Source organism: Cucurbita pepo, chromosome 1 (genome assembly GCF_057944985.1).
Source record: "Cucurbita pepo subsp. pepo isolate OVF chromosome 1, ASM5794498v1, whole genome shotgun sequence".
Classification (NCBI taxonomy): domain Eukaryota; kingdom Viridiplantae; phylum Streptophyta; class Magnoliopsida; order Cucurbitales; family Cucurbitaceae; genus Cucurbita; species Cucurbita pepo.
In genome coordinates, this window is record NC_141798.1 from 6776585 (window position 1) to 6799299 (window position 22715).

Consider the following 22715-nt stretch of genomic DNA (forward strand, 5'->3'; position numbering starts at 1 on the left):
TAAAATTTTATAAAAATTTATTTTGTTGATCCACAGAAACATTTGGGCTATTGATTTGTGGACCTCTTGCAAGATTGATCGGCGTAATGACATAAATAGCCTTTTGATTGGCGTAATTTCTGTGGATCAACAAAAGCCCACGAAGGCCCAACATCCATATTAAAAAATATATATAATTAATTTCGTAAACATTTCAAAGAGCCGTCTTAGCTCAGCTGGTAGAGCGCATGGCTTTTAACCATGTGGTCGTGGGTTCGATTCCCACAGACGGCGAAAGGGAGGTACCCTTTTATAAAATTCTATTATTTTTTAATTTTAATTTTATTTACTTCTATTTATAACTATTGACCATAAAAAGTTAATATTCATTTTTTTTTACCTTTTTTATTTTTTACTTTGAAACATTTTGGAAGGAATCTTTAATTTATGACTTTAACGCAAGCAAAATAAACCGTTAAAATAGATCAAATATTTAATCACTACTGCCTTGAAAGAATAATAAATCTCGAACAAAAATGTCAGAGAACGGTCATCCCGAGATGTCTTATGTTGTATTTAGTTTCGTTCTCCTGTTTTTATTTAATATTTAAATATATCATGTATGGCTTGAACGCTTTATTATTTTAAAAATAAATATCTAAAAAAATGCAAAGCGCATGTTCATGATACTCGTAAACAAGTTAACTCTAAAGAATTTGAAATAACCTCGAGATATCTTTAATTTAACTTAATTTAATTATATGAGCTTTTTAATACTCTTTTATATTTTCTATAATGTCGATAGAGTGCTATAATTTTTTACTATATACAAAATTATTATAATTTGGATACATAAGTTTGACGACGACAATAGTGATGATGATCTATATCCGTCACCTTTAAATATCATTCCGTGGTAGTCATCATCGCTACCACCGCCATTCCCATAAATTGGATTGTTATTTATGGCAGTGTTACCACCATATCCGCCATCATCATCGCCATCGCTATTGTCATCGCCACCGTTGCTACCGTTGAACCCTTGATATACAATTCCTTGACCTGCATTGTACCTACACGTTACAAAAACTGTCAAAACTAGTTTTAATCGTTGAGAATCTCATAAACATCGCAATGTTTATAAGATACACATCGAGTTATTCTTCTCAATATCAATAGATGAAACCCTAAATGAGTATTCGCCTCGAAAATCAAAATTCGACCCCGACGTTCGTTAATCTATAGAGCAAGTCATCTTGCATCTTAAAGGTGATAAGATAAAACCGAACGATCGAGAACGGGGAGGGGGGCCCATGGTTGTAAAGCAAAGGGAAGAGAAGAGGAAGAAAAGCTTAGCCTTTCTTTTTGTGTGCTCAAACACATGCATTTGTTGCTCAATTTGGGTTCCAATTGAATCAATTCCCTCATTCTTTGTTCCTTTTTTACACCAAATTTTGGGACTATTTTTTATTACATTTAGAAGCACTTTAAAAGTAGCTTTTAAAAAAGCTTCACATTATATTTTAAAATTTTTATTTTTAATAAATCTTAATATTAATTAAAAAAAAAACATTAATTCATGTATTTTTAGTAAATTAATCAATAAAATTTTTAAAAAATCTATTAAAATTGTTAAATTATAAATTTAATTTTTTAAAATTTATATTTAATAAGTCATTTAGTTGTCAATTATTAAATAGTAATTAATTTAGATAATAAAATGGAGATTTTTTTTTTTTAATAATAAAAAAAAAGTAAATGAAAATAGAAAGTTACCTGGGGGCGCCGAAAACGCCGGCGTTCATAGTGAGCTGATTGATGAGAGCCACCGACTTAGGCTCGACGCTGGAGGCCTTACCGTACTGGGTGCTAAGTCCGGCACCAGACGGCACAAAAAACGCGCCGTTCACCAAAATATCACCCTCCGACCGCCAATTCCACGCCGCCCACTCCGTCTCCGCCGTGTCTAAACGTTTCGTCACCTATAATCATCACCGGCTTGTAACGCGCTTTACCAGAACAATATAAAAACAAAAACCCAATTATAGTTTTGTTCTGTTGTGTTTTTTTTCTCCCTCAAATTCCGCGGCACAAAAACAGAGGGCCCACTAAGAAATAGTGATTTATTGGCTGCGCGTCAACGTCAGGCGCCGCCTAAGCAAGTGGGATAAGGAATCTAATTCTCCCCTCCCCCACTTCTCGCATTAAGTCAAAAGTTCCTCTCATGACTACCGCCGCCGCTCCCCTCCCCGAATAATTCCATTTTAAAAAAAAAAAAAAAAAAAAATCAAAACTTTTTTTTTTTCTAAATTTAATGTTTATTCCATTAGTTTTAATATTTTAAAATATTTTAAAATCAAATAATTTTTTTTTAAAGGTTTAGAGAGAGAAAAAGACCTCTTTGGCATTAGGGTCCACCGGCGCGGTGTAACGGTTGCCCTGACTGTTAATGGTTGGGCGGGCACTGCCGCCAATGGCATACATTTCCCAAGCGGTGAAATCATTGTTGACGACATGAATGTAGCCATACCTACAACGCGGCATGCGTTGGCTCAGCGCCTCGCCGAAGTGGTTGAACGCAATGGTGACTTGCATCCCTGAGTCATGCGTGTACTTGTCGTCGTGCCCCAACAGCATCACCTTGTCATGGTGCGAGAAGTAGCTGTTTGATATTGTTATCCCCGTCGATCCCATTGTTGCATCTATCAGCCCATCTTTGCAGTATGAAAGCGAGCAATGGTCGATCCAAATCTTCCTCGAGTCGAATATCGATATCCCATCTCCGTCCGATAGCCCCCAATGCCCCACATGACTCGGGGTCGACCTATCATAACCCATTACCTTAAATTTTTCAATATTCGATAGTAATCATCAAATTCGTTAAAAATCACGAACCTCTGTAATGGTAAGATATTCTCTTTCTTCGTGATTTTGCTTTAACACTAACACATACCTTATGTTGGCATTGCCGGAGGGTTTGCAGTGGTGCACGTGGATGTTGTGGATGATGATATTGGACACGGAATGGATGGTGATGCATCCGCCGCCGGTGATGTGGACGTTGGCGCCACGGCCGTCGATGGTTTTGAAGTTGTTGATGATAAGTTCGTATTTGAGCTTGATGTTCATGTCGGCGGAGAAGATGATCCACAGGGGTTCGAATTGGATCACAGCGTGGCGGAGAGTTCCCGGAGTGGGGTTCGTCGGATCCGAATCCGACGAGTCGGTAACGATGTAGATTTTGCCGCCTTTGCCACCCATGGCATCGCGGCCGAACCCGATGCCACAGTCGGCTAGTCGCTGCCGGTTCGCCGCCCAATTCGGGTCGCACCGCCAGCAATCGTCGATAGGGTTTCCGGTGAGGCAAGAGGAAGTTTGATCCTTCGATTCGGACAGCATTTGTCTTCTCCATACAGATGCATTGACTGTCCTGCAGAGAAAACAGAGTATGTTTGGTTTCAGAGAAACAGAGGATGCTCTGTTTTTGTTTGGACGGCGAGAAAACGCAGGAAAAGAAAGTAAAAACTGAGAAATTTTCAGATGGGTTCATCCATTTTCTTAAAAGGAAAACAAATCCAAAGAAACCCAGATGAAAAACATCAATGTCCAATAGAATCATGAAGAAAAAACATTAAAAAATGCTAAATTATACCTTTGAAGTTCATCAGCAACAGAGTCAGGGTCAGGATGCTGATGGGGTAATGTAAGATTGAAAGAAGCAGCAGAAGAACCAGACATCCATAACAAGAGAACGGTAAGAACAAGAAACATCCTCGAAGGTAGAACGAGGAATTTGAGGATGTTTCTGGCCGGGCTGTTCTGCGGTATTAATCGAAGAAAAAGACACTGTGTTCGAAACAAATCTGGTTTCTGAAACAGGAATAAAAACATGTCTGAAAAGGGTTACTTTCTTTGGTGGGGTATTAGGGTTCTTGGCATCCATGTCAGTAAAGAAAGTAGAAACTTTAATGGCTGAGAGGTGGGGCTTCCATGGAAGCTGATTTCTATAACCCACAGCTCCTTTCCCTGTTTTTTTTTTTTTTTTTTTTTTTTTTTTTTTTTTTCCGACATTAGGGTTTTGGAATTATTCCTCGAGTTCCCAATATATGGGTTTAGAGATAGCGATTTTATCCGTCCTTCAACTTTGAAAAGTTTCGTTTTAATTAGAACTCTCACGTTCGTTCCCTAACTCCAGTGTTTTGGGTACTACAAACTCTCATCCAGCACAGTAGAGTCGTTGTATCGTTGTACGAGAGGGCTAAGTAGTTCTTTGCATCACGAATATATATCATTGTTCTTCGACTTTTCCTTTTGAGCTTCACCTCAATGTTTTAAAACAAGTTTGTTAGGGAATTTCAAAGGGACGTGGGATCTCACATTATGAATGAATAACACTCTTTCTACCTAATCGAGTCCAAAAACTTTTATCGAAGATTTTCAATCGGGTTATCATTATTATTTGTATAATATATATGAGTTGAAATTTTTGTAAAAAAATAAAAAATCAAAATTTGGTCATTCATTACCCACTAAAGATATAATATATACATATGGTGGGGTTCAAACTATAGCTTTAATTTAGTTATCTTTATTTTGTTTGAAATCTATTCCAAATATGATAGCACACCATAAAGTATATCCCTACCTAACCAATCTACCAAATTTAAATCATTCATCCCATAAGTGTATTATTATTAGTCTAATTGCATTAATTATCGATCCATAATTTATAATTTTCATTTTAATCCTTTAACATTAGGGTTGATTTTTAAAATTGGCGTTTGTTTGGTCAAGTCAACTCGACCAGCCCGAAAATAGAGTTGTAATTCAATCTTATCTTACTGTACTTTTAGGATTATTATGAAAATCAATAAATATTTGACGTCTGTAACTAATGTTTGTGATTTGTAGATGTTTTATATTTGAATTTTATAAGATTTTAGTTATTAATGTAATATGTACCGTGGCAAAGTAAGATTTTTTTATATAATTAAAAAAAAAGAAAAGGAACAACTCGACAATCCAACCCAACCCTTCTCGAAAATAAAGAATGGGTTGTGTACTTTATTTGGGTTGCTCGAGTCACCCGGTCAAAAGATTAAATTCTTCCCACCCAACCCATGTACACCCTTATCATCAAATAAAGACGTATAATATTATATAATTCTTCATTTATATTTTTTATTCAGTTCAAATAAAGACGTAGAGTGTCAAATTTGAGTATAACTCAATTGGTCACGACGTTTTCAATAAAAAAATTTGGAGATTTGAATCTTCACCGATACTCATTGAACGATAAATAAAAATTGACGAAAAAGGAGGATAGAGATTTGAACGTTTATTATTTAGAAAATATTTAATAATATTTAACCTAGATTTAAATATGCTAAACTTAGGGTTAAATTAGGTCCTTTGTTGTCACATTTCATCCTAATAATGTGTATCTTTTTATATATAATATAGTTTTTGCTTAGATGTACAAGTCAAAGCGTTATTATTATTCATTTGGGCCCCACCTTTCATTTCTTTACCAACCTATAATTTTCATTTAATGTTTGCTTCAAAATTACTCTTTTTATTTTTCAAATTAAAATCCCTTTTTAAAGAGAGAGAAAAAAAAAAAAGCTAGATTCTTTCTAAAACTTTAAACAAAGTTGTTAGAAAATTTTAATAATTGAAGATAAATATATGAAATAAACCTTTTTTTTTTAAAAAAAAAATCTTAATACATTATTATGTGACAGTCTCTCCGGAATCTTAATACACATTTTAAAATTAAAATAGAAAAAAATTAGAAAATTTAAGGACGTAGATCAAAAAAGACATCTATTATCATTTTAAATGTTAGGGTCGGTTATAAGTAAACGAAATCGTAAAAATAATATGATATGGGTTCGACCCATATGTAAAAAGACGAAAATAGAATTAATGGAAAATTAAATTAAATTAGGGAATTAAAAAAGGAATATAAAGTTATACATTAAAATTTAAATTAATGAGTGCAAGGACGTGATTGGAGTAGCGGTGGGCAGAGTGCAGAGGCAAAGACAGAGGAAGAAGAAGAAGAAGAAGAAACTCCATTGTTTGTGGACTTGGAAATGTCTCTGTTTCTCTCCAAAATCCGCCATTTGAGGCGAGTCTTTCTTAGCCATGAATTTAGGTTTCTGTCGATTTCCCCAAACAAGAGCTACTGAAGTTAAAATAGGCTTAAATTAGAAAGGGCCTGAAATTACCATTGGTTTGGTTTTTTCCTCGTTTTTTCTGATGGGATTTGGCATTTGGGGTCTTCTCTCTCTTTCTATCTCTGCTAAAGTGGGTTGGCAAAGTGTGAGAAAGAGAGTGAAACGGGCTAAAATGCTAACAAACTGGCTGTTCCTCCATCAATATTCTGCGACACTGCCTCCCTAATTTTGCACACAATCTGTTCGACGAAATGCTTGTTTTTAGTTTTACTGTATGGCTCTGTCTCCTTCATTCTGTCCTCTTTCCTTTGCTATATCTCTTCCATTTTGCCCCTTTTCCTGTATATCTATATATATATCACATGTTCTGAGCCTTGGAAAATCGAAATCATTCGTACTTTACTGTTCTATTGAGATTCAATCATTCAACAAATATTACATCACCCCATCTGTTCATACATCTATACCCATAGTCCTCCCAATTTCTCCCTTCCTTTGCCATTCTGAAAGAGGAATTTTGGGGTTGGAGAAGAAAGAATGGAAGTTGATCATCAACAAGCTATCATGGGGTCTAAGGAACAAGCACTGATAGCCAAAGGCAAGAGAACCAAGCGCCAAAGGCTTCATTCTCCAATCCCTTTTGCTGTTCCAGCCAATTCTTCAAGTGGGGAAGGAGGATTTGTTGTTGATGACAGTAATTCTGTAGCAGAGAACAATGATTATGAGGTTTTGATTCAGAATCAGAACAATTTTTCAACTTCTTCATCCTCTGGTGGTGAATTGCAGCCATACAATATCGTCACTGAAGAAGAAGAAGACATGGCTAATTGCCTTATCCTCCTTGCTCAAGGGAGACCCTTTTGTTCGCCGCCGAAACATGTCGACGCCAGACCGGTTCATCATCTTAACAATGTGCGGAGATTCCCAACGGAGAATGTCGCGGTTGGAACAGAAAAGGGTGGGAGTGGATGGAATGGTTATGAGTGCAAGACCTGTTATAGGACATTTCCATCGTTTCAAGCATTGGGAGGACACAGGGCTAGCCATAAGAAGCCTAAGGCCATGGAAGCTGAAAAGAAGCTGCATTTGTCTTCAGACTATGAAGAGATGCAATTCAGAAACAATATCACAAACTCACTTTCTCTGCAATTGAATCAGAGGGGGAGTTTGTATAGCAGTGGCAAGGCTAAGGTTCATGAGTGTGCTATCTGTGGAGCTGAATTTACATCTGGGCAGGCCTTGGGAGGTCACATGAGACGCCACCGCGCCATGCCGGTCGGGACAAACACCGCCTTGTCTCTGACTCCAATGGCTATTGAAACTGAGGATCAAAGACAACCAAAGCGGCAAAGAAGTGTTCTTTCTTTGGATTTGGATCTCAACCTTCCTGCTCCTCAAGAACATGATCAAAGAGAATCATTCTTAATAAAGTCAAACCAGCAGCCACAACAACAACATAATAAACAACAGCAACAGCAACAGCAGCAGCCACTTGTTTTTTCTGCCAGGACTTTGGTTGACTGTCATTACTAAGGATGGATAAGAATTCTAAAATTTTTTCACCCTAAATTTTTTACTTTCCATCATATCATTGTTACTGATGATCAACTTGATGTGATTATATGAGTTTATCTTCATTTTTTTTCCTCTTGTTTGGAAAATTTACCTTTCAATGTCACCAAATTCTTTTAATTTTTATGTTATAATGGAAGTAATGAAATTCTTTTACGAATCTTGTTCTTTTAGTGAGAGGTTTTCACAATAAGAAAAATTGTGGTTACCTTGTGTAGCAGTGAATGATTCGAACGCCTTTCCTTCAGAGCAGCCGAAAGGTGGCTTCCCATTCATCAACATGATGTTCGGGATGCTATTAAATGCGATTATAGGATCATTCATCATGGATCTGAAGACATAAAAACAAAAAAAAAAAAAAAAAAAACATAACTCCCAACATGTCCAAGAACAACTCCATCACTACAGTTACCTTATAGTTGTCGAAAGACCAATCACCAGCAAGAAGATCAAACTCATCTTCTGGTTTCAGAAAGGGAACAGCAATCACGTTCCAATCGTTAACACGAATCGGTCCGAATCCTCCAGCCGCCTTCTGAAAATTGATCGACGGGAAGTAGAAGAAGCTGCCAATTTAATCCTTTTGGTCTGAAACACATAAGTGCCGGCGCCGGCAATGAAGAACAGAAAGTTAAATGAAAGCTTAGAAGAAGGCTTGGTTTAAGCTTAACGCCGGCCAAGTTCTGCTATGATAAATGTTGTCATGAGCTCAAATTCTCAAATTTTATTATTAGTCCATATAATCTCAAAAAATTAAATTTAGTTCTCATAGTTTAAGGTTAATTGCAATTTAGTCCCTATAAAATTTAAAATTTTTAATAAAATTATTGTGATTTGTCAAACTTCAGAAGTAAAAATAAATTATTTTTATAAATAAATTAATCAGATGATTTAAAAAATAATAGAAATGAAATTAAAATTATTTTACGAATATAAGTTAACGTAAAATAAAAAAACAATATAAATCGATAAGTTGGTGGATTTGTATAATGGAAAATGATGCAACGGTTGCTTGCCTTACAGGCTAAGTCCCAACATCGGCTATCGTGCGCCATACTCATACCTCGATAATTAGTGTCTTATTTTTTTCGTTATATTTGCAAAAAAAAAAAAAAAAACGACACATCTAGTTACAACATTCACATGTTTTTTTTTTTTTTTGGTAACGAACGGATAATTTTTCGTGGGAGTATTAGAGGGATAAAAACGTCAATTTAGAAATAATTTTAGTGGCTCGATTAAGCTACCAGAATTAAATTAAAATTTTGAAAACGATAAAAATTTGTTAAAAGTTTATATTTGGTAATATTGACGTAAAAATCTTTTAGTCAAAACCATACTGTCTTGCAATTGGGGGAGGGAGGGGCGAATATGTCGTATCTATGAACTATTTGTGTCAATGATTAGTTCGATCTAAAACTCAAGATAACCGTTCAAGATCTATCAACTATTAAATGCACTGAAGTCAAACCGAACACAAGTATAAAAATATTAATTATTATCCAAAATATTGTAGTAACGTTTTCATTCTTACCCTACGTAAACTAAAAAAATAATTAAATATATTAAAAAATGTCGTCGTTTAAATATCACTCTCCACCTTAATGGTAATTAATATTTTATGTAATACGATAGAATAAAACATTTAATTCTAATTAATTTATTATAAAAATATTTAAAAAAAATGTAAGAAACTTTAAACAATCCTAGCTTAAATAAATCATTAAATAACTTAATTAATTATGAAATAGCTTAATTTAAGTAATTATCGGAGATTCAAATTTAGATAAATAAATAAATAAATAAAAATTCAAAACCAGGGTTGGTTTCGTCTTTCCCCGTAAAGAATCCCTTGTAATTGAAGGTATCTTTATGTAGTTTCTTCAGCACCAATCAAAGTCTTATCTTCAACCTTTGGAAACCCTAATCTCCATTTCCAGAGCTCGTAGTTCCAATTCGCAGAACCAGTCGAGATTCTCGCTAATGGGTTCGGAAGCCTTGACTTTATCAACGCCTCTAGCTCCGACGAAGCCCGTCGCTGCAGAGGCAGCTGCACCAACAGCACTAGCTCCGGGGTTCAGGTTTCATCCGACCGATGAAGAGCTCGTTATTTACTACCTTAAGCGGAAGGTCTGTGGAAAATCCTTCCGTTTCAATGCTATTTCCGAGGTCGATATCTACAAGAGCGAGCCCTGGGACCTCGCAGGTAACTTAGCTGCTGCTTACGAACTCTTTCTTCTCATCTTCTTTGATTCTTCAAATTTATGCTCGGTTTATATGTCTACTGGCTTGATTTTGGGTAGCTAGTTGGTCGCTCGTCTATTGATTTTTTTACTGATGGAAATTTAGTTTTAAATGGCCTTCTTGCTTTCTGGTCTCATTTTTATAAAGCTTCCATGGTCAATTGGCGGCTGCATGTTTCTTTATTGAGTTTCTGAACCAGGTCCTTTAATTAGATTTGTTTTGTTCTTTAATGTTATATTTAGGGAAGTCAAGGTTGAAGAGCAGGGACCAAGAGTACTACTTCTTTAGTCTGTTGGACAAGAAATATGGAAATGGGGCTAGGATGAACAGGGCTACATGCCAAGGGTACTGGAAAGCCACTGGTAATGATCGGCCGGTCCGCCATGACTCAAGGATTGTGGGCTTAAAGAAAACATTAGTGTTCCATAGTGGTAGAGCACCAGATGGCAAGCGGACCAATTGGGTCATGCATGAATACAGGCTTGTAGATGAAGAACTGGAGAAAGCAGGAGCAGGAACGGGAAGCTCGCAGGTGAGGCCATCATGAAAATTTTCCATGAGCAGTCCATTTTGTGTTGTTTTGGCGGCTGTGCTGTGCTTTAGAAAAGCGAAGGAATGTACGGATTCTGATACTTGTAAAATATGTTTAGGTGAAGTTTAGAGTTCGAGTGACGATTTTAAGATTCAGTGTTATTTTTTTTATGTACTTTTTTCAGCAAACATAGTGTTTGGATTTGTATGTGGAGTTCAGCTTCTTACTCAGCTCTCTTTCTCCGCCGTCCTCTTCTTTGGAGAAGGATGCATATGTTTTGTGCAGAGTATTCCACAAAAGTAATATAGGACCCCCGAATGGACACCGTTATGCACCGTTTATTGAGGAGGAATGGGATGATGCTGGATCAGTTTTGATTCCTGGAGAAGAGATTGCTGATGGTAAAATAGCTAGTTACGATGCACAGTCCGAAAGGAACAGCAATAGTGTCTGTGCTGCTGAGGGTAGTAACAATGGTGCACGTGACGAAGGGAAGGACGGTATTCAGGTATGTGTTTCTTCGAACTTAGTTAGGAAATCATTTCAATGCGAAGTACTGAAGTTTGTTTTGAATAATATGAATAAATGAGTTACAGAGTTAGTAATTTTCTTCTTTTTACATACCCGCATATAGAAAAATCTACGCGACATCGTGTAGAATCCTTGGTATAACGCATCTAAAACATTTGATCAAATGTAGGTTTGTTTTCTATGATGCAGCAAGCTAACCTGTTCTAGACATGTATATATTTTTCGAGCCAGGGATGCATCTCCCATGCTTAAATACGAAGATTTTTTGTTTTGTTTTGTTTTGTTTTGTTGATTTGGTTTATATGCATCATCAATGCTGACTAATCACGGTGAATTATAAGTGTTAATTATTATTGCCATAGTAATTACTTCGCTGCACTGCACCGAATGAGTAGGGTTGGGAAATTAGAAACTACTAATTTTCAATGAAAAGTAGTTTAATGGGGGAAAGGACAGACAGTGGGCTAAGATACGTGATTTGGAATTGCAAACAAGGATATAATTTAGATAGGTCATGGCTTTACAGCCCTTGATCTAACCTGCAAGCAAAAGGTGCACAAGAAAGGAGCTGAAAGGTTTAGCCGTCCGGCGTGCTTCTTTGTGCTCCTCTTTACTCAATAGCATTTCTCATGGTAGGTATCCTTAAAAAGAGTGAAAGTTTTCATGGGGATGTGGAACTTTGATACGAAGGAGGCACCCGTCCCAAGTCGGTGTACCTTGTCCCGGATAGAATCTGATTGCAAGGTCACATTTTCTTGGTTGCTCCTTTGCAAATGGATCCTGGACCTTCATACTCTCCTTTAATTGGTATGTAGCCTTCCCTACTTCCCAAGTTAGATTCCCCTTCTACACTTGGATACCAACTGGAGACTTGACTGTTGAACCCATATGGCTGCATGTTGTGCGTCGGAAATGGTGTACAATCGAGGACCTCAATGGAGATTGCTTTAGTCTGTCACTCCTGCCATCTTCGAAAGAAGCAGGAATCCGAGGATATAGCGATTCTGGGAGAATATACACTACCCTTCATCCTTCATACCGAATTTCAGTCGAGAGTCTCAAACCTTACTTGCCAAATGATCGAATGGTCGAAAATTGAAGTAATATCCATGGTACCAAAAACTTCAGAATGTATGTAAGCTTCCATTTCTTCAGCTCTCATGGAAAAAGTTGTGCCCTATGGTTTTTGAATCCGTTTCCTTATCTCATAGGAAGGTTGAGAAGGTTCCATGATTATTCGTTACCATAAAGTTGAGAATGTCTCTTAGAAAATCAATTGGATAAAAGAGGGTTCTTTTTAGTATCTTTATCTGTTTCTTTTTGGATTAAGGAACAATTTCATTGATAGATGAAATCTACCCAACTATTGTGCAATGGGGTGCATCACTCTTTGTTTACTCATCTTGTAAGGCGTAATTGAGTTTGTTTGTCGGGTTGTTTTTCGAAACGTTTTCCAGGAAAATGCACATGTAGTGAGGGTATTCGTTCATGTATTTTACATCGACTTCATGACGGTCGGTTGACATTTCTGAAAGTGCCTTTCATTTTTGGTTTCTTGTCCCTAAGATAAGTTACATTTTTGTGTTGTTTCGCCAGGAAAAAACTCATTTCATCAGTAAAGATCCTGTTATATCGAAGGATCCTCCAAGAAACTCTCACAACTTTTTGTTTATGTGCAAAAGTGAGAACTTGGAGGATTATACCCCACCCTCCATTATTGCTAATCCTAAACCCTTCCCGCTAATGAAGTATAAACGAAGGCGGCAAAGTGACCTAAGCTCTGAATTTTCCAAAGGTTCTGAGAACTCATCCATGTCAAATGAAGAGCTCAGCTTATCTGAAACCGTGACGGATGTAACGACGACGAGTGCGACAACACCAACAACAAAGAATTTCCTTTCTACCTTAGTGGAATATTCACTATTAGAATCTGCAGAACCGAAGGATACTCCTGCTCCTCCACCTGCATTAGAAACCTCAGATCTTAGTTCATCTGTTCATCCAAGCATCCTGAAATTCATCCAAGATTTGCAACATGAGATCCACAAGACATCTATGGAAAGGGAGACACTGAAGTTTGAGCTGTTGAGCGCTCGAGCCATGATTAGTATCCTTCAATCCCGGATTGTCGTGTTGAATAAGGAAATTAGTGATTTGAAGTCGAAGTATGATAATAATTAATATCATCCTTGAATCCTGGATTACCATGCTGAATAAGGAGACCGTAACGATGTCGACAACACCCTATGGCTATGCCCTGTAAATTGTTGCTACCATTCTGCTCTCTTTGTACTTTATCGGCATTCGAATCCGGGCTGTTGTAGTAGCTACTAATATAACTAGTTCAGTTGAATAAGCAACTAAGCTGTGTTGTAAGAGTATCAATTTAGTGAAGCCTTTAAATTTGGAAGAACTTCAACCCATGTTAGAACTTCATGTTATGCTATGCCTAAAGACCATTGATGATGTTGTTAACTTCAACTTCTCAGCTGCTGGCATTTCATGAAATAAGGTTGTCTTAACTATTAATTTAACCCCCCATTTCCAGTCATTTTTACTTCCTTTTCTTTTCTTACCCTTCAAATTTACTTCTTATTTCATGTTTATTTACTGAGCTTATTACGTTAAATTTGCTCGGTCTTCCAACTTTCTAGTTTGTCATGAATGAACTTTTTATCTATTCGATATTTTTATAAATTCATGAATATTCTTATTTTAAAAGAATATTTCTATTATATATACATCACGTGTAAAGTTAGATGAAGTCAAAATTAGCACGAGGATCTGACTAGACATATGTACTTTTAACGTATTAAAAAATTACTTTACTTTTTTTTAAAGGTGAAATAAAAAAGATATTCTATTTAAATTCTCTTAAGGATATGTTAGAAAATTTGTTTTAAGTTAGATACATTTTTTTTTTTATAAAGAAAAGTAAACAGAAATAAATAGTAAAATAAAGTGAAAGGTAAAAAAGTTGATTCTTATTAGTTACTTTTTCTTTTATTTTTTATATTTTTTATATTTTATTATTATTATTATTTATAATAAGTTAGGTAAAGTAACTAAAACTAACCCAAGACACGTCAACAAGAATTTTGTTAACAGATGATTGGACATTTTAGTGTCACCCACGTGTCACCGTCAACAGCATTGCCACACACGTTGATCCAATTATCGAAAAAGTCTGTTATTGACACGTAGGCGCTGTGACGCTTTTATTTGTCGACACATGTGACAGTAGCATTCCCCCTCCTCGGAGTCGACTTTTCCACGGACATTTCTCTATACATATCTCTCTCCCTCTCCGCCTCGTTTCGAGATTTTTTTTTTAAAATTTCCCCTTCCGAACGAACAAACCGTAACCCTAACTCTTCAACTTCTTAATTTCTCCTCCAATTCGATTCGATTCTAATCTCAAATCTGAATTTTCTGTTTCATTCCAAAACCCTAAATCCAATTTTGCTTGATTTATGGGTCGAGATTCTGCTACTTCGTTGGCACCGGGGTTCCGATTCCACCCAACCGATGAAGAGCTCGTCAGTTACTACCTGAAGCGCAAAGTCTCTGGAAAACCCTTTCGTCTTGACCCTATTTCGGTCATTGATATCTACAAATCAGAACCCTGGGATCTCCCTGGTTAACCACCCCCCCTCCCTTCTCCTGTTGTTGAGATTTGTGTTTGATTTTTTTTTCAATTATTTTTCTCCTCTTTCGGATTTGTGTGGAATTGAAGTTGTATCGTGGGCTTTGTCAGGGAAGTCGAAGCTGAAAACTAGAGATTTGGAGTGGTACTTCTTCAGTGCTTTGGATAGGAAATATGGCAATAGTTCGAGGACTAATAGGGCTACGGAGAAAGGGTACTGGAAGACAACGGGAAAGGACAGGCCGGTTCGTCATAACTCGACGACTGTTGGAATGAAGAAGACCCTTGTGTATCATATTGGGCGGGCTCCTCGTGGTGCACGCACCAATTGGGTGATGCACGAATACAAACTCACTGACGAGGAGATGGCAAAATTTTCAATTGTTCAGGTTAGAATAGGGCGAAGTTTTAGCCCCTTCTCTCTTTTTTGTCTCTTCGATTCGTGATTTGTTCCTTTTTGGAAGATGATGTTGTAATTTTCTTGGGATCTTTTGGTTTCTTTGTTGGGTTGGAAGGATGCGTTTGTGCTATGTAGGATATTTCAGAAGAGTGGTACTGGACCAAAAAATGGAGAACAATATGGTGCCCCTTTTATTGAGGAGGAATGGGAAGCAAACGAAGAGCTGCCTCTGGTACCTGGTGATGAACAAGTGGCTGATGAATTGCTAGGCGGTGGAGGGGTTCATGTTGAAGGCGACGACTTCAGCGAGGTATGCACTTTACCATGTCATATTTTATAAAGTACTCGCCTCTTCAAGTGAAATGGCTGTGTAGTATATCTGCCGTCAGGAAGTGTTTCAGAAATATGACATAGAATGTGTTGAAGGGGATTATGGGTAGATCTATATGAGAACTGCTGAAGATTTGAAAGGAACCTGAACTTTTGAACACGTAAAATGATCGCTAATCAATTGCCTGAGGTTATTAGGAATGTTTGCCCAATTGTTGAGTGAATAGTATGTGGTTGAGCATGAATTGTAAACTATGATTGAACGATTCAAGAAGAGGGTAAAATACTCCAAAACCGTTGAAGTATAAGTGATAAGCTTCTAGAACCCTTTAGGCCTGAAGCAAAAACCCTTATGACCATGGACGATGCTACCTGAAACTTAGAGTTAATGTTTTTAAATGTCGAAACCACTTATATACATGTTGGTTAGGATTAAAATTTAAACGAGCGAGTGGCTAACAGATCAAGTTTGTATAACCTTGCCTGTGATGTGGTAGGAGTTGGTCACAAATTGTCTTTCTTGCTATGTCTTGGTGCAAGCGTACGTCTACTTACTGCTCTTATGATCTCTCTATGCTTTTGACCAATTGGAGAAATCTTTTGCAACTCCCTTTTTGGGCCTATGCCCTTATTTTGTAGTTTTAGACATCAGTGAAATCTGTTTCTTGAAAAAATGATGTGCATGTTGGTGTCATAGAGATAGCTATCAGGTGGAAAATGTAGTGAGAAACTAGACAGATTTGCGAGATTAATAAATGAAAAAAAAAATATTAATTATGGGAAACATGAGACAATGTAAAGAAATTAGGACGGTGGGTGAAAAAGAGTGAGAACTGACTACAATTTATTTGAACAATTTTCAGAAGCATGCTAAATTGAGCTGGACTATGGCTTTACTGTTTTGTAAGTTACTAGGCTTGGAACTTTCTTATAAAAGAATGTGTCAAAAGCAACATATTAAGAAGAATGATTAACATTTCAGTTCACTATTTGACATTCTTGTAGCTAAGTTATGTTGTACGAGTCTATATCGTCGTCAAACCTAGGAAATGAAAGAGAAAAACTGTATGATATGGATCCCCATAACCCAACATGCCTTAGTCCTTGAGATATAGACTATTTATCCATGATTTCTGTTTACTGAAGTGGATGGCTTCGTGATCGTTTCCTGTTTGATAAATCACTATTTTGTTGAACTCTTTTCCACAGAATGTTGATGAAGGTATTCTATCTGAAACTGCTCCGCCCCCACCATTTAACTTCTATTATGGTGAGACCAGCAACTCAATTGAGCAGCCTGACAATTTCATTGAAGATGATCAAAAGGCTGCAGTTGGCATATGTGAGACATCAGAGCTTCCTGATGGACAGACGTTATTTGTTCTACCAGACGAGTGTGGGTTACGCGATAGATTGGTCAAACATGAGTATCTTGCTGAGTCGAGCAATGATGCTGATGCTAATGCTGCTGATGAGGTCGATGCTGGTGATGTGGATGGTCGTTACGTATTGAACGAGCCATTCTTTAGTGCTTCTGATAATCTTTCTTTTAGTGATGAACTACTTTTGGAATCCAATGAGCTCTCAAACCCTACTGAAAGTGATCCTGCTGCTTTTGACGTGCTTGAGGAGTATCTTACCTTCTTCGACGCAGACGGTGAAAATGAAGATATGTCTTTCGATCCTTCTGAAATTCTCGGAAGTGACAGTTCTGTTCCTGATCAAGCAGTTGTTTCAGAGGTCAATATTGCTTCATTTCACCACTTAGTTTTATTGTCTTGTGACATTGAATTTACTTCTCACTAATGCGTATGTCATTAGGTCGCTCGTGATGCTACTGAACATGCATCTTCCTGCACACATACTGCAGATTTACGTCACGATAATGAAGCCTCCTCCTCCTCCTCTATGCAAAAACCGGAGGATCCAAAAGCAGAATCAGGTGAGTTCAATCAGTTTCTATTTTATCCGTTCCGTTCAGACACTTGCGACGTTTTTGGTTCGTTAACTCTTACCATATTTATATTCTCGTGCCAGACATCAAGTATCCATTCCTCAAACATACAAGCCATATGCTGGGCAGCATTCCTGCTCCATTTGCTTCACAGTTCACTTCAAAAGATGCTGGAATCCATCTCAATTCAGCTCCACAAGCTTCAAGTTCGGTTCGTGTCACTGCAGGCATGATTATCATAAGAAACATGGCACTAAATGGAGAGGAAGTGAACAACTTGTATGGCAAGAATTCAGACCTCAACTTTATCTATTTGTACGGGATCATCGAATGTGACATCGATTCGTCTCAGCTGTTACCAACTACTGGTGTACATTCCAGCAAGTCAGGACCTCTGATGTCTCGCTACTTCATGTACTTCTTCATCTTGTTCTGGGTTCTAATCCTATCGGTGAGTTTCAAAGTTGGAAGCTGCATCCGTTCAAGGTGACTCGTCGAGTTTGAAAATTTGTAGTAGTATCAGCTTTAGCTGGTTGTTTAGAAACTTTCTAGGCTCCCAAATACAACCACATTTAGACCAACTGTGAACGAATTGTTTGCTAACCTTTTATCTCTCTCTTCTTTTGCTTTTCAACCTCTTAACTTTCCAGAGTTGATAGTTGCAGGGCTTTGCTGTACTTACCATTTTATGAGAGTAAAGGTTGCGAACTTCTTTGGATGAACCATTGTAATCTTGAATAAGCAAAATCTGTCTCCTCTGGCTATGCCATAAGGATTTCCAGTGGTATATACTTTCAAATCAATCAGTGTTTATGAGTTCGAAGTTCATTTGTATGGTGTCGTTAATATCATGAATTGCCATATGATTTACTCGAACAATTCTTCCTTCTAAACCTCTTCCGTCTTTGTTTAACTGTTGACTTTTCTTTTTCTCGATACAGTTTCTTTATTTGAAATTTCGAAATTTGAGTCGATTTTAGTTTTAAAGTTTTTAAAAATAAATGTTATCTTTAACAAAAAATGAAAAAAGCATAATTATCAAAAACAAAAAAGGTTATGAAATAAGTTCTAAATTAGCCACCGTCATTTTCAACTATGTAATAATGTTCCATTAATACATCTGCATCAAAGTTAGCTGGCAATTAAAAAAGTACAGACGATTTATTTGTTCCAAAATATGTTACATGTTAGGAAAGCAAATGTATTATTATTAAATCAGAGCATAACTCAGTAGTTAAAGTAGGTATGTGAACTGTGATCCTCGTTTTTATCAAATTAACAAAAAAAAAAAAAAAAATTAATCTTTTTTTGATATTAATTACACACATTTGTTTTTATGTTTTTGTTTGTAGAAAAGTGTAGAGCATAATAAGTCATGTATTTGCAAACATAAGCTCAATTCCAATGGATTTGTCTCATTATTCATCATTCATTTACCATTGTTGTTAAATTAATATTTGAATTTTCATTAAATTTTACAAATTACTAATAAAATTCTGAACTTTATAATTTTATGCCATATAAATTAATAAATACTAAATAAACAAGATTAAAATTTTAATTTATAATTTAAAAATCATAACTAAAATAAGATTCAATCAAAAACTCAAAATAGTAATTACACTAGAGGGAGTTAGAATAATGAGTTGGAATAAGAATAATATTAAACGCGCTTTATAAATTATAATTCAAAGAAATTTAACCAATAAATATGGATATATATATATATATATATATATATATATGAGAGTAATTATGTTGGAATTGAATCGTATAGCTTCACATCTGTTATGGCTTGACCCTTTTATGGCGGATATTGGTGTTATGGCTTGGCCCTTTTATGGCAGATATTGGCGCACAGACTCCCTCCTTCTATATTTTTAGAGAAAGAGAATTAGTTTATGATTGAAGTGCATAATTCTTTTCGTATCGAGGGAATCACGGCTGATCTATCTCATGAATGTATAGATAAATGTTCGGATTTCTGCGATGGGATTATTTTTTTATAGCGCTGAATATCAAAAATTTATTAACACAAAATACAAAATTCTAGTTGAGGGAGTAGAAATTAGGTAATAAATTGGGGTGTATATATATATATATATATATATATATATAATTTTAAGAAATAAATATTTTCAGCCCTAATTAAAATCTAAGCTTAAAAATGAAACTTCTTTCTAATTTTGGTATAATTTAACCATAATTTTGGCCGGCCGAGTATATATAAATTTGTTCAAAAAATAATTAAAACCCCACATTTCGTTGTCTTGCTTTTTTTTTTTTTTTTTTTTTTTAAAGTAAAAGACGAAAATAAATAAATAAATAAATAAATAAAGGAAACGTCGATTATGTCGCCCAAAGGCATCACAAGTTTGTCATCCTGTTTCTGATACCTTTTGCACTCACTGATAACCGATTTTTGAACCTTCACTCGTCGACGCAAAAATATGTCCCGCGAAGAATCCTGCACTGCTCCGGCCGCCGTAGACTTTCGGCCGATGAACTCTCCGGGTGGTTACAATGTGAATACTGCGGTTTATCATTCACTCGTCCAGCTTGATGAAGCTCCTAAGATCTCCACCAGTCCAGACCTCGACACGGCTACTTTCGTTTTATCGCAGTTTCCGACGGCCGAATCGCGAGTTGCTCTTATCGACTCGGTCACGAGCTCGCGAGTTACTTATGGAAAACTCAGTGCGTCGACTCGTTCCCTCGCTTACGGACTTTATCACGCACTTGGAGTTCGAAAAGGCGATGTGGTGTTCGTTTTATCCGCGAATTCTGTTTTGTATCCGGTGATCTGTTTGGCTGTGTTGTCGATTGGTGCGGTGATAACGACGGCTAATCCTGTAAATACTGCGTCGGAAATCGGAAAGCAAGTGAGCGATTCATGTGCGAAACTCGCTATCTCGGCTCCCGAGGAGCTTCACAAATTGATTCCGACTGGAATACCGACGATTCTAACTACTCGGCCTTCTTATGGCGATGTTTTGTCGGTTGAAGAGTTGATCGAATCCTGTATCGAATCGTTTGAGCAAATGCCGAAAACGAAAATCACTCAGTCGGATACAGCGGCTATCTTGTACTCGTCGGGAACTACCGGGACGAGTAAAGGTGTTGTTCTAACGCATTCAAATCTTATCTCAGTTATCGAACTTCTAACCTGGTACGTGGACGCGAGTTCCTCTCAAGACGACGTGTTTTTGTGCTTCGTTCCGATGTTTCACATCTACGGCCTCGTCTTCTTCGGACTCGGACTCTTCTGCAGAGGAACTACCATTGTTTTGATGCAGAGATTCAATTTCCAGTCCATGATCGACGCTATTGAAACGTACAAAGTCAATAACATACCGGCAGTACCTCCGGTGATCTTAGGGCTAGTGAAATCGAGCAGTGGTTCAGACTTATCATCGCTGAGACGTATTGGATCTGGAGCTGCACCGCTGGGAAAAGACGTAGAAGAAGCTTTCCGAGAGAAATTTCCATGGGTGGAGCTTCGGCCAGGATATGGCTTAACAGAGAGTACCGGCGCAGCGACTTGCATGATTACAGACAAAGACGCAAGAGCTCATCCAGGTACTACAACATTAGCAATCACCAATTCAAATTAATTCTTAAGTCTTTCATTTGTGGATCTGAAATTAGGTATTAGATCGAACAAGTGACTACAAATTTACTGTTGAATCCAAAATTGTTGTAAATTTAATCATTGATTCACATTCCTAACAAGGTTCATGTGGAATGTTGATGCCGAGATTTTGTGCAAAGATCGTAGACATTGAAACAGGAGAGGGACAACCGCCGATGAAGGAAGGCGAAGTGTGGCTGAAGAGTCCAACAATTATGAAAGAATATCTCAGAAACAAGGAAGCAACAGAAGCCACCATGGATAAAGAAGGATGGATGAAAACAGGAGATCTCGGATACATAGACGAAGATGGCTTCCTTTACATCGTTGATCGAATCAAGGAACTGATCAAACACAATGGATATCAGGTACAAACAAACGCCTCACCTCAATTATATCGTATCATACTCTGATTAAGCTCAAGAACTTCAAAATTTTCAACGAAGGTTGCTCCAGCTGAACTGGAAACAATTCTTTTGAGCCATACAGAAATTCTAGATGCTGCCGTTATACCGTGAGTTTAATCTCTTTCTCCTAATTTTCTTTTCTCTTTAATGTGTTAGATGAAGATACCACTTTGAGCATAAGCCTTTCTTTTGGGCTTCCCAAGAGGCCTACATACGGATGTAAATAGTATTCTTTACTCATAAACTCAAGATCATTCTCTAAATAATGAACATACCACCTTGAGCATAAGCCTTTCTTTTCGGCTTCCCAAAGAGGCCTACATACGAATGTAGATAGTATTCTTCACTCATAAACTCAGGATCATTCCCTAAATAATGAACCTATGAATTGAATATAGAGACTGTACCGTGTTTGCAGAGCTGAGGATGAAGCAGCCGGCCAGATTCCGGTGGCTTGTGTGGTGAAAGCACCCAGTTGTAAGCTCACAGAAGAACAGGTCATCCAATTTGTCGCTTCCCAGGTACTTCCTCTTTGCACCCATCTCCTAATTTTGCCCTAATTGGGCCCAATCTCAAATGGGTCCATTCTCAAATGGGCCCAGTCTCAAATGGATCAGCCCTAGCCCACGCAACCCTCCAAATGTATCCATTTTCTCCTGCTTTAATTAGGAAATGACGCGGACAGCTATCACACCATAAATATGAATTAAAATAAATAATTAGTGTTGTTTTGATCATGATTATGATCATTAATCTAATCTAAATTGAAAAAATTGCTTCAAATTATGAAGATTAGTACTGTTCTTATTTAAAAAATTACTGTAATTAAAGGAGTGAAAATTTTCAGGTGGCAGCCTACAAGAAGATAAGAGGGGTGAGATTCATGAGTAGCATTCCAAGGTCACTTGCAGGCAAAATCTTGAGGAAGGATCTTGTCTCACAACTCAAACAACAGGTTTTGTCCAAACTCTAAAGACCCTTCAAAATAAATTATTCATATGATATCTATAATATATGATGGGAGATCACTTTGAACCATATAATAATAATAATTAATAACAAAAATTCACCTATATATTCCAAATGTATGGTTGTGAATTCATCTGACTTTCACTCAAAAAAGGTAAAATTTCAAGAGATTGGGATTATTATTTATTTATTTCCTATGGGAGCATATGGTAATGTTAATATGATTTCTAAGGAACCATATTATATAATCCACAAAAGGAACTGCCATTTGTCATTCTAAGCTTTAGAATTGAAGGGATGAAATTAGATATAATTTTCCACTAACGCAAATCCATTCA

General features: G+C 36.8%; 5 protein-coding genes and 1 non-coding gene across 6 annotated transcripts; 5 read left to right on the top strand and 1 right to left on the bottom strand.

Moving 5' to 3' along the window:
* Positions 1-200: 200 nt before the first annotated feature.
* On the top strand, positions 201-273 carry TRNAK-UUU (transfer RNA lysine (anticodon UUU)). The gene has a single exon. It is a non-coding gene; the product is annotated as a tRNA-Lys (tRNA).
* A 439-nt stretch (positions 274-712) lies between these two features.
* On the bottom strand, positions 713-4012 carry LOC111797112 (putative pectate lyase 18). The gene is made up of 5 exons (XM_023680016.2): positions 3632-4012; positions 2933-3409; positions 2377-2803; positions 1756-1961; positions 713-1052 (listed from the first exon to the last, which is right to left on the bottom strand). Exons 1-5 carry the CDS (start codon positions 3868-3870, stop codon positions 770-772), a joined length of 1632 nt encoding a protein of 543 aa, XP_023535784.2. The 5' UTR covers positions 3871-4012; the 3' UTR covers positions 713-769.
* Positions 4013-5978: 1966 nt separating this feature from the next.
* On the top strand, positions 5979-7893 carry LOC111797120 (zinc finger protein ZAT5). Its single transcript, XM_023680028.2, has one exon. It carries the CDS (start codon positions 6699-6701, stop codon positions 7692-7694), a length of 996 nt encoding a protein of 331 aa, XP_023535796.2. The 5' UTR covers positions 5979-6698; the 3' UTR covers positions 7695-7893.
* Positions 7894-9570: 1677 nt separating this feature from the next.
* LOC111803491 (NAC domain containing protein 50) lies at positions 9571-13591 on the top strand. Its single transcript, XM_023687925.2, has 4 exons — positions 9571-9939; positions 10220-10509; positions 10775-11017; positions 12637-13591. The coding sequence occupies exons 1-4, from the start codon at positions 9717-9719 to the stop codon at positions 13219-13221; spliced, it is 1341 nt and encodes a 446-aa protein (XP_023543693.1). The 5' UTR covers positions 9571-9716; the 3' UTR covers positions 13222-13591.
* Positions 13592-14321: 730 nt separating this feature from the next.
* Positions 14322-18173, top strand: LOC111802017 (NAC domain-containing protein 53). The gene is made up of 6 exons (XM_023686279.2): positions 14322-14679; positions 14798-15075; positions 15202-15396; positions 16626-17156; positions 17238-17358; positions 17454-18173. The coding sequence occupies exons 1-6, from the start codon at positions 14514-14516 to the stop codon at positions 17858-17860; spliced, it is 1698 nt and encodes a 565-aa protein (XP_023542047.2). The 5' UTR covers positions 14322-14513; the 3' UTR covers positions 17861-18173.
* Positions 18174-19696: 1523 nt separating this feature from the next.
* On the top strand, positions 19697-22492 carry LOC111787424 (beta-phenylalanine coenzyme A ligase). The gene is made up of 5 exons (XM_023667384.2): positions 19697-20949; positions 21104-21369; positions 21448-21515; positions 21827-21929; positions 22256-22492. Exons 1-5 carry the CDS (start codon positions 19821-19823, stop codon positions 22379-22381), a joined length of 1692 nt encoding a protein of 563 aa, XP_023523152.2. The 5' UTR covers positions 19697-19820; the 3' UTR covers positions 22382-22492.
* Positions 22493-22715: the final 223 nt, after the last annotated feature.

Bases quoted from the DNA above. Each gene is read 5' to 3' on its own strand.
- LOC111803491 (XM_023687925.2), top strand. From the start codon at position 9,717: ATGGGTTCGGAAGCCTTGACTTTATCAACGCCTCTAGCTCCGACGAAG. The intron at 9,940-10,219 runs GTAACTTAGCTG...TGTTATATTTAG, and splicing joins CGAGCCCTGGGACCTCGCAG to GGAAGTCAAGGTTGAAGAGC. The intron at 11,018-12,636 runs GTATGTGTTTCT...TTGTTTCGCCAG, and splicing joins AAGGGAAGGACGGTATTCAG to GAAAAAACTCATTTCATCAG.
- LOC111802017 (XM_023686279.2), top strand. From the start codon at position 14,514: ATGGGTCGAGATTCTGCTACTTCGTTGGCACCGGGGTTCCGATTCCAC. The intron at 15,076-15,201 runs GTTAGAATAGGG...TTGGGTTGGAAG, and splicing joins CAAAATTTTCAATTGTTCAG to GATGCGTTTGTGCTATGTAG. The intron at 17,359-17,453 runs GTGAGTTCAATC...TTCTCGTGCCAG, and splicing joins GGATCCAAAAGCAGAATCAG to ACATCAAGTATCCATTCCTC.
- LOC111787424 (XM_023667384.2), top strand. From the start codon at position 19,821: ATGTCCCGCGAAGAATCCTGCACTGCTCCGGCCGCCGTAGACTTTCGG. The intron at 21,370-21,447 runs GTACAAACAAAC...TTTTCAACGAAG, and splicing joins TCAAACACAATGGATATCAG to GTTGCTCCAGCTGAACTGGA. The intron at 21,516-21,826 runs GTGAGTTTAATC...CCGTGTTTGCAG, and splicing joins CTAGATGCTGCCGTTATACC to AGCTGAGGATGAAGCAGCCG.
- LOC111797120 (XM_023680028.2), top strand. From the start codon at position 6,699: ATGGAAGTTGATCATCAACAAGCTATCATGGGGTCTAAGGAACAAGCA.
- LOC111797112 (XM_023680016.2), bottom strand. From the start codon at position 3,870: ATGTTTTTATTCCTGTTTCAGAAACCAGATTTGTTTCGAACACAGTGT. The intron at 1,962-2,376 runs GTCTTTTTCTCT...TGATGATTATAG, and splicing joins TGGACCCTAATGCCAAAGAG to GTGACGAAACGTTTAGACAC. The intron at 1,053-1,755 runs GTAACTTTCTAT...TGTAACGTGTAG, and splicing joins GGCGTTTTCGGCGCCCCCAG to GTACAATGCAGGTCAAGGAA.